This window comes from Aedes albopictus, chromosome 1 (genome assembly GCF_035046485.1).
Source record: "Aedes albopictus strain Foshan chromosome 1, AalbF5, whole genome shotgun sequence".
In the NCBI taxonomy this organism is placed as follows: domain Eukaryota; kingdom Metazoa; phylum Arthropoda; class Insecta; order Diptera; family Culicidae; genus Aedes; species Aedes albopictus.
This window is the reverse complement of record NC_085136.1, coordinates 215,612,414-215,622,827: the sequence shown is the minus strand read 5'-3', so window position 1 is coordinate 215,622,827 and position 10,414 is coordinate 215,612,414. Positions and strand designations below refer to the sequence as shown.

At 38.4% G+C, this 10,414-nt stretch overlaps 1 protein-coding gene across 2 annotated transcripts; it reads left to right on the top strand.

Annotated features, from left to right (window-relative positions):
• The first annotated feature begins 2,098 nt into the window (after window positions 1-2,098).
• Window positions 2,099-4,955, top strand: LOC109400129 (lachesin). Of its 2 annotated transcripts, XR_002201840.3 has the most exons (7): window positions 2,099-2,239; window positions 2,306-2,554; window positions 2,901-3,154; window positions 3,395-3,918; window positions 3,982-4,121; window positions 4,193-4,295; window positions 4,362-4,955. XR_002201840.3 is itself a non-coding variant. In XM_019672618.4 (6 exons), the coding sequence occupies exons 2-6, from the start codon at window positions 2,494-2,496 to the stop codon at window positions 4,475-4,477; spliced, it is 1,095 nt and encodes a 364-aa protein (XP_019528163.3). In that variant the 5' UTR covers window positions 2,099-2,239; window positions 2,306-2,493; the 3' UTR covers window positions 4,478-4,955. The 2 variants fall into 2 exon arrangements, 1 of the variants encoding a protein (XP_019528163.3); XM_019672618.4 differs by lacking the exon at window positions 4,193-4,295.
• Window positions 4,956-10,414: the final 5,459 nt, after the last annotated feature.

Here is a 10,414-nt window from a genome sequence, read left to right as displayed (position 1 = left end):
AGCAAAGCAAAGCAAAGCAAAGCAAAGCAAAGCAAAGCAAAGCAAAGCAAAGCAAAGCAAAGCAAAGCAAAGCAAAGCAAAGCAAAGCAAAGCAAAGCAAAGCAAAGCAAAGCAAAGCAAAGCAAAGCAAAGCAAAGCAAAGCAAAGCAAAGCAAAGCAAAGCAAAGCAAAGCAAAGCAAAGCAAAGCAAAGCAAAGCAAAGCAAAGCAAAGCAAAGCAAAGCAAAGCAAAGCAAAGCAAAGCAAAGCAAAGCAAAGCAAAGCAAAGCAAAGCAAAGCAAAGCAAAGCAAAGCAAAGCAAAGCAAAGCAAAGCAAAGCAAAGCAAAGCAAAGCAAAGCAAAGCAAAGCAAAGCAAAGCAAAGCAAAGCAAAGCAAAGCAAAGCAAAGCAAAGCAAAGCAAAGCAAAGCAAAGCAAAGCAAAGCAAAGCAAAGCAAAGCAAAGCAAAGCAAAGCAAAGCAAAGCAAAGCAAAGCAAAGCAAAGCAAAGCAAAGCAAAGCAAAGCAAAGCAAAGCAAAGCAAAGCAAAGCAAAGCAAAGCAAAGCAAAGCAAAGCAAAGCAAAGCAAAGCAAAGCAAAGCAAAGCAAAGCAAAGCAAAGCAAAGCAAAGCAAAGCAAAGCAAAGCAAAGCAAAGCAAAGCAAAGCAAAGCAAAGCAAAGCAAAGCAAAGCAAAGCAAAGCAAAGCAAAGCAAAGCAAAGCAAAGCAAAGCAAAGCAAAGCAAAGCAAAGCAAAGCAAAGCAAAGCAAAGCAAAGCAAAGCAAAGCAAAGCAAAGCAAAGCAAAGCAAAGCAAAGCAAAGCAAAGCAAAGCAAAGCAAAGCAAAGCAAAGCAAAGCAAAGCAAAGCAAAGCAAAGCAAAGCAAAGCAAAGCAAAGCAAAGCAAAGCAAAGCAAAGCAAAGCAAAGCAAAGCAAAGCAAAGCAAAGCAAAGCAAAGCAAAGCAAAGCAAAGCAAAGCAAAGCAAAGCAAAGCAAAGCAAAGCAAAGCAAAGCAAAGCAAAGCAAAGCAAAGCAAAGCAAAGCAAAGCAAAGCAAAGCAAAGCAAAGCAAAGCAAAGCAAAGCAAAGCAAAGCAAAGCAAAGCAAAGCAAAGCAAAGCAAAGCAAAGCAAAGCAAAGCAAAGCAAAGCAAAGCAAAGCAAAGCAAAGCAAAGCAAAGCAAAGCAAAGCAAAGCAAAGCAAAGCAAAGCAAAGCAAAGCAAAGCAAAGCAAAGCAAAGCAAAGCAAAGCAAAGCAAAGCAAAGCAAAGCAAAGCAAAGCAAAGCAAAGCAAAGCAAAGCAAAGCAAAGCAAAGCAAAGCAAAGCAAAGCAAAGCAAAGCAAAGCAAAGCAAAGCAAAGCAAAGCAAAGCAAAGCAAAGCAAAGCAAAGCAAAGCAAAGCAAAGCAAAGCAAAGCAAAGCAAAACAAAGCAAAGCAAAGCAAAGCAAAGCAAAGCAAAGCACACACTCAAAATTGACCACGCAGTCTGAATTTCAACCAAATCACTGTGAAATACATGCCAACCAGTATCAAACAATCAGATTCGATTAAAAAACTTAATTAAAGCTTTATAAATGAAAATTGGAACTTTTTACTTCAAGAAAAATAAAAAAATAGACCCCTTTAAGCTCCATCGTAAAAGATGACAAATTTTGACTTAACGCCTAGAAATGTTTTACTTTCTTGGAACAGTTACCAAAGTTTGAAACTTGTACTTGTACTACTACAATAATGTAAGTAATTATCTTCATTTTGGTGCAGAAAGAATCAAAATCGGCAGCAGGAGCGCTGAAATATCGTTCAACGAAGTTCCAAAACCACGGTGTAGAAGTTCGTCATTAGTTTAATTGTCAATTTATTATCAAATTTACAGGAAAATTTATTTTCACTTCTCAATTTTCATAAGCTAGATTATCTGAAACAACTCAATATATAAAATAATAAATGAGATTTCACAAAGAATAACCTCTCTTTAGAATGTTTGTCTACTAATTTTGTAGAACGAACATCAATCTGTTATTGCAATGCAATTAAACTCGAATATGTCTAACGTACAATACTTCCCTTAATTTAATTGATACCGGTTGTCATTGTATTAGTGCATTCGTTGTTGTTCAGCGCTTCTCACGCTTTTCGTTTTCCAGGATTCTCTCCCGTCCGGCCTCGCGTTCTCCCGCAGCTCCAGAAGGACTTCCTTCGCTCTCGCAGCATCAGTTCTCTTTCGGCCTTCGGTTTGGTAACACTTTGTGCTTTCGTCGTTACTGACTGTGCGTGTTCCTCCGGTCTGTGTGTACACAGTTTTTTTATTCTAATTCCATTTCCCTGTTTTCCAGTGTCAAGGAAAGTGAGAGTTTCGAAGTGTGTTTCTTTGCCGACAACGACCAGCGGTGGGGGACCTCCCGGTGCGTGCGTGATTATTCTTGTTCGGCGTTCTGGTTTTGTACTCGGGGATTCGTAAGAGTTTTTTAGGGTGTTGCGGGTGGACGGACGTCTAGTGCTTCTGCTACAAGGTTCAGCAATTATGAGGTTTTCACGGTTGAACCCGGTGGTGATTTGCCTCATCTTGGTGGCTGCGAGTCTGTGTAAGTGTAACCATGGTGATAACTGGGTGGATGCTGTGCAACCGAAATCAAGAATGAACGAGTGATGAAAGAGCGATGCACGTAAGAATTGATGAATGAAATGGTGTTGTGACGGGACGGCACGGGAAGTTCAAACCCTCGTGGCGCAAAATTTCGAGTGCTTCGTTGATAACGAGGGGATGATGACACGCGACCCGATGCGTATCGCAGCGATTGTTTTAATTTGTTTATAATACGGGCAGTTATCTGCTAGCGGGATGGTCGGCGGGTTTCATCCTCTGTACTGTGTGCTGATGTGAAACCTATACTGAATCAATGTTTGTTCTGATTTTGCCACACCTTGTAGGTGCAGCGCAGCAGCAGGCTCCTCCAACTATCACATCAATAAGTCCGGAACAGATTAAGGATATTGGAGAGAGCGTGACGTTGGAGTGTGATATCGACAATGTAGGAAAGTTCACGGTTGGATGGCAAAAGACTAATCGCGAACGGTCACAGAATGTCAATTCTATCTCCCTTGGCCCCACACTGGCTGTGGCTGAGGATCGTTTCAAAGTCAGCGTTGATAAAGAGAACAATACCATGAACTACACATTGACGGTAGGTGTATTGCAGTATTCTTCCCCCTAACACAGTATTCTTCCCCCTAACATACTCGAATGTCAAGAGCATCTCATCAATTATGCATTTTAATAACTCCATCAGAGTGAACCCGTGCATTTGTATTCTCCCCCCGAGTAAATATTGTTGCCCAAATCCCAGCGGGACCCATTCCAACGCATGGACAGGAATCTAATTAACAACCCTTTTTGCGATTGCAATTCTCCCCTTGGTTTTCAGATCAGCGATATCGTCAATACGGATGCTGGACTGTACGAATGCCAAATTCAGGTGAACAGTACCAATAAAGTAACCGCTACGGTGGAGCTTCAGGTTCGCCATCCGCCGCTTCTACAGGATAACTTGATGGCAACGACTGTTACAAAGGCTGAAGGGGAAGACGTCAAGCTGACCTGCGCCGCAGAAGGCTATCCGCGTCCATCGATCTCCTGGAAGCGAGAGTACGGTGCCATCCTGCCGATTGGTGGACTGAGCTACACCGGAAGCGAGTTACCTCTGTCATCGTTGACCAAAGAAGATCGTGGCACATACTTCTGCATTGCCGATAATGGAGTAGGCAAATCCGATTCACGGACAATCAACCTTGAGGTCGAGTTCGCCCCGGTGATCTCCGTACCACGACCAAAAGTTGCTCAAGCTACTGAATATGATATCGAATTGGAGTGCGTCGTACAGGCTTTTCCATCACCTGCGGTGTCCTGGTTCAAGAATGGACAACAAATTCACAATGGAGGATCTTACGGGTTCGTTGAATCAGCAATCAAGCGTCGTGTCAGATTTAACAATTAGCTTCATTTTGTTTTCAGGATCACTCAAACTGGACAACCTGATGACGTAACGACATCTACTGTTAAGATCTCCTCCGTTGAAAGCTCACATTATGGAGATTACATCTGCAAGGCTTCTAATAAAGTGGGCCACGCTGAAGCAAGACTGAACCTCTATGGTATGAAATAGCCAATGCATTTTGAGTAATTCTATGTTATTATTTTCTTATAATTTCATTCCCACTTTTAGAGTCGGTTATACCAGTACCCTATTGATGTGTTGTAGTTGACCTTGGCCTTCCCTAGTTTAGTCAAATTTTGGTTAAATTATGTTTTCTTGATGATTTTATGAGGTATGGTTTTTTGTTTGAACACATCATAAATCTATTCCTTATACTAATCGTTTTCAACTTTTGCAGAGCAACGCATTCCCAACATAAATTTTTCCGGCCTGAAATGGTCCAGCTCGGGCCGTGTTCTAGTGAATCACTTGGGTATCCTTATGGTAACGGTTCTGCTAGCAACGCTATTGTGAATAAGAAAGAGAAGCTAAACGCAGCAGCTGACTTAAACATCGCCTCAGACAAATCCAAGTCTGTTATCCAAACCAAACAGACATGACAAAAAGAAAAAACGCAATGTTCAAATTTTTCCCGATTAGGAGAACCCGCCTAGGAACTCGTGTGCCCCGTCAGAAGTGCAATCGCATTGCCCTTTTTTGTACTAGAGACATATCCATATAAGAAAGGCATTTACCTACTTACCCCCAGAGAAGCGACTAACAAATTTCCATATTCGTGTTGAGCATTTTGGGTTGCCCAACGGACAGACGTTCAATGAAGAAATTCTGTACAAATAAAGCCAATCTAAAATAAATACGGCGAAACTATACGTTAAACAAAATCAACTACCTGGTACAGCCGTAAGTCGTCATAAAAGAGCTCGTTTTAGTGTTAGGCATATAAAATATTTCGGAAAAAGGTCGTGTGCGAATAAAGGTGTTTAAACGTAAATCTGCATAACTTTTTTATTTACCTGATTATTGTTGGGTTTTCCTTCATCGAAACCAATGCATTTCAATTTTCCTGTGCGTTACTCCCATCGCTGAAAGTAATCTAAAAAGTGCTGCGTTAGCCGTTATATAAAATTATGGTGGTTGTCCATGCTAAAATGCCATAATGAAGTGTTGCACGGTAAAACACTGCAACACTTGTTTCAGTTTGAGGTCAGTTCGCAGTTTGAAGCATTTTTTTCCTCCCCTGTTGGGGAAATTAAACCACTGCGTCCAATAGGCTGAACTTTTGTGGCATGTCCCGTTTTGAAGCATAGAAAAGCGTCTATTTTGCTGGAAAGTGGTGAGCTCAATTCACAATAGTGAATGTACATTTAATTTCAATTTGTCTATCTACCCGAGCAGAAGGGCATACCTTACAAATACCATGCGAAGAGCAACTTGTGCTCTAATACCTAAAATTGTTATTGCTGCGTTATTCTACGAAATGTTATGAGAACATCACAATAACAGTGGGAGGTATTTGAGCAGAGTTTGGTATTGATCTAGTATTTGTTGGTTTAGCAGTGAAAATAACCGAAGAACAAGATTTGCTATTACATCATGAAGTCATCGAACAAATTAAACATTTTATAACAAGAAATGTTATTAGTTTGTTATTCAATAGCTTTGGGATAACAAATTCAGCACTTGAAATTTTAGGTATGCATTCATTATTGAAATAACAAGACTTGTTATTTTCTAGCTGTTATTTATTCAAAATTTTGGTATTCGTTTTTGTTATTTTGCCTCTTATTACCACCTAATGAAGGACATATCAAGGTATGGTAGTATTAAAGATAAATACCTTGGCATGTTATTCTCCTGTTATTTTCTTCTGCTCGGGTAATGCTTCTTCTCATGTGTACATGAACACCCAATCATTACAACAGTCTAGAAAGCAGTTCAAAACTTGCAAAATAATGTACATTCTTCGGGCAATTGTTACTTTATTTTAGTGGGTTCAGTGCCACTATTAATCTTACGCTACCAATTTTTCCTATTACTTGTTTTTGCAATCGCAACAAGACAGAGACGGGTTTCTAGTTTTTTTGAACGACGTATTTATTCAGCAGCGATAACGACGTTGAAAAATATCTATGAATCAAACAAGTACATATAGGGAAATTCATATGTTTAACGTTGTATATTGTAAAGGGTTCGTTTGTAAATTATTTTTACGTTAATATGCATGATTAATATATAGTTGTTCATACTAACACTTCGTGAACTTACGTTCAGTGTCTCTTTCGTGTCAGCTATCCTCTATAATCGACGCACTGATCGTTTGTGGGAATGCTAATACTGTCGTGCTTCTCAGTTTATCTCAGATGTTTGCATGTTCCCTTTGATTCTAAGATAGCGGCGAAGTATCAGTCAAGATCTACGTTTTATGTCAACCGTACTAATTCTATAGATTTTAATTCACGTTTTAACTATAACGGTTCGTTTTACCACTAATTTTAAGTAGGATTACACAATTCACCTTTTAGGTTTAAGTAGAGCTTAGTTTTAAGTAGCAATACGTATTTAATTCAATAATATAGTCCGAGCACATTTGCCTAAACTTTTCTAGCACGCTTGTGTCAACAGTTATTCGCATTCTCTGCCCAGGCGACGGGTTAACAATACGGAATACGTAGTTAAAGGTGTGGATCAAAAGCGTTCTTGGATGTATGGTGCTTCGCTACGTAACGTAGCGACACTACTATTCATCCTAACAGTGCGGGAATCCAATGTTTAGAGTAGGAAAAAAACACTATCCTTAACCGTAATGTGTCCGACAAACTTTTTGCTTTTTTCTACACCGTGCTTTTTAAATGGGCGCTGGGTACCCGGGTACCCTGTTGGCCACATAAGGGTTAAACCTGGGTAGAGGTAAAATACTGACGATCAAAACATGATATTGGTTTGATTGATATAAGAGATAAAAGATCTGAAAATAATATCTGAAAAATGTTTCTGGAACATCTGAACAATATCAACATTTGATATTTCAAGATCATACGAATAGCTCGCTGTTATTGGTTAGATCTTACAAAATCTAAATATGATTTGATGATTATGTTCGAGGAGTAAATTTTTGATTTTATTTTTAGATCTTTTATCTCTTATGTCAATCAAACCCATCTCACTTTTTGATCTCCATATCAAAATATGCTATTATTGAACTCTTTTCCTCCACTCGGGAAGAGGGGTCCTATATCCTATCACGTTTTTGATGAAGAGAAGTGAAACAATGATACATTTCAATTAATTTGTTTTGAAAGTAGAATTTTATTAGAGTGTATTGAATAAAAATAGTTTCATGAAGTTCATGCTAGAGGCGCTAAAAGAGTCGTTATTTTGATTGCTTTATAGCTTTGAGAGTTTCCACAGATAACTACAATTTTCAATAAATTTATTCAAGTTTGTTCTCATCAGTTAAGTTTTTAGAAAATTTTGATATTCCGCATTACAAAATTTGGGATATGTTACGAGCGATGAAGTCCTTCTTACACTTGGAGTCACACTAACGAGTAACACATTATGTTTTTTATCACAAATAGTAGTCACAAATTTTAAAACACGAAATTATTTGGATTTTTTAAAAATTTAGTCAATTCGATGTGTTATTTCCAAATGTGCGTACTACCGTCGTGCGGGGCTTCTTTATACACTTTTTCATGATTTATCAACTTTATGACATTATAACTTCCATAGTAGTGAATGGATGTTCACGATTTTTACACATAATAATCGTGAGTATGTATGTAGGATGTATGCAAAATTTGAACTGAATCCATCAAAAAGCAAAAAAGTTGCCCATACACCAATCGGACACATCTCATATAGAACCGGATGGGGGCTACTTTGGACATTTATAATTAAAACAAAACTGCAGTTCAAATTCCAGGTTTATTTAGAATACTACTTTGTACCAATACTGTAGTATACTATATCATACACGATTCCAATAAATATATGCGTTTTAAGATGGTTCTGTGCTACCTTGGGTATTTTGAGCTGCGTGATATTGCTATATAAATAGCCTGAAAAAATGTACCATCAATCCTTTATTTAGGTGAAACGGTCATTTATAATGCATAGCAATACAAATATTCGATTGCATATGCTACGTTAATACATTTTGAATGAATTGATCAACCCTTTGAAATTTATGAAGTGTAGAAACAATGCTTACAGACCAAATGTTCTGATGCGTTATGTATATTTTTAAGATTTATTCGATATTTTTTCGCCTCCTGACAAGCAATAAAGGATTTGCTTGAAAAAACAATTTCAACCACATGAAAGGGAAAATATTGCGTCATAATAGTCCCAGATTTGAACCCTATTTTGAATTAAAAAAATCCATATTCAAAAGTGTCCAAAGTAGCCCCGCGTTTCAAAAGTAGCCCCGCACGACGGTACTCGTTTCTTGAGATTTTGCTCAGTGTCATGCAACACAAATATTGCATCATTTTGTCAGTTGCGCCTGAAGTTTTACCCGGAAGACGCTGCTATTAGTTTTTTTTTAGGATTTGCTTTAAGCAAAGATGAATTTCGGTCAACTCGACCAGCAGCGGTTCTCAGAATCGAATGAAACTTGGTGGGCACGATCAATGGTGGGGCTGTTCATAAACCACGTAGTCCGAAATTCGGCAATCTCAGACCCCCCTCCTCCCTCGTAGACTTTTGTCCATACAAAAAAAAAATTGTCCCCCAAAAAGTTTACGTGGTTTATGAACGGTAGGTCTTTCTTAGCAACTTTGCATACTTTTATCGTTTAATTGCTTTGACATTCATGCACACTCATACAAATGAAAACCTAATCATTGGAACCAGACGGTTACAAGCTCCTTCAGAGATTTCTCCAGAAACTCTTCAGGGACTCCTGCTGGAATTCCTTCAGAAATTCCTCTTAGAATTCTTTCTGGGATTATCCCAGATATCCTTAAAGTTTCTTTATAAATTCCTTCTCAGAAAAAACGTCAGTGATTTCTGCAGAGATTCTTAGAGATCTTTAAAAATTTCTTCACGAATTTCTCCATAAATTGTTTCAGGGGTTTTCTATATATATTTGGGTAATTTCTCTTACAATGGACTACCTGCTTGGCGCATACCCACAGTTGATCAGCAGGAGTAAATCCATTTTATTTTGTATGTTGAAAAGCATCTAAACTTGAATCACTTGAAATAGGAAGATTTTACTGAAAAAATATTTTGTAGGCTTAATAGTAGTCACCATTGTGCACAACCACTACCAAATATTTTTTCGAATAATGTATTCCACTTCGATAAATTTGCCTTTAGATGCTATTCGCCATACAATATTTTTGCGATTTACTTTTAGCGATTTTTTGCGCATAGAAGCTAGTGCCACATTGGTCGATGCGGAGAAAAGGAAAACAGCCGATGTAGTTAATTCATTGCTAGAGAGATTTCTCCAGAAACTTCTACATGAATTTCTTTCCAATTTCTTTCAGGGATTTCTTTAGGAATTACTCCAAAGAATTTTCCAAGAACCTCTTCAGATGTTTTTCCGGGAATATCTTCAGAAATTCCTACAGAAGTTTCTCCTAGAAGTCTTTGTGGGATTTTCCTGGATTTTTTTTTAGGGATTCATTCATAAACAGTAAACACCTTCAGGGACTTCTCTAGGATGTCTTCAGTGATATTTCCATGGATTCTGTTAAGTAGGCCGAGCTCTTGGAATTATCATTATAAGTCGAGCTGTCAACTGGATAAGTAGGTATCTTATTGGCGACGAATTGCAAGTGAAGCTGACCATCAAGAAGGAAATCTTCTGCAAAATATGGGACATCCTGCGAGGAAAAAAAATCAAGACAAACAAATTGTAACCTAGGCACTTCGGTTCCCTGAATCGAAAAAAAAAATAACAAGTTCCATTGCAAGGTACTGCCTTAGGAACGGTTTAAATCCGTTGTGTTAGACGAAAAAAAAAACAATGAAGTTCACCTGGAGCGGATTCAATCCGTTGAGCCAAGCGAAAAATATTGAGTTCAACTCAAAAGTGGACAACGGCGACATCATTACCAAGTTCAGCCCTAGTGGTCCGTTGTCCGTTGAGTAAGGCGACAAGATTACAAAGCCAAAGTTTGCATCAAAGGGAGACTGCCTCCAGAACGGAGTTTTCCGTTGAGTAAGGCGAATCTCGAGACGAGATAGATCTGCTACATTTAGCTTTTCGGGCATATATTCAATCCTAAATTTGAACGGTTGTAGCGTTGTAGTCTGCACACCCATCTCTAGATGCGATTGAGAGGAAGTGACATCGCACGCAGAAAAAAAAGACTTATTTAAAACAATAAAATGCAGGGGGATGAACCAGCCTCGGGCTGAAAGAGCCAATAATAATAATAAAATGCATGGTTGATTTTCAAACTGAGCATTTACTTATTCCAAAGTTATATTTCT

Excerpts from the sequence above, each read along its gene's own strand:
- LOC109400129 (XM_019672618.4), top strand. The coding sequence starts at position 2,494 with ATGAGGTTTTCACGGTTGAACCCGGTGGTGATTTGCCTCATCTTGGTG. Across the intron at positions 3,919-3,981 it reads CACAATGGAGGATCTTACGG|GATCACTCAAACTGGACAAC; the intron begins GTTCGTTGAATC and ends TTTTGTTTTCAG. Across the intron at positions 4,122-4,361 it reads AGCAAGACTGAACCTCTATG|AGCAACGCATTCCCAACATA; the intron begins GTATGAAATAGC and ends CAACTTTTGCAG.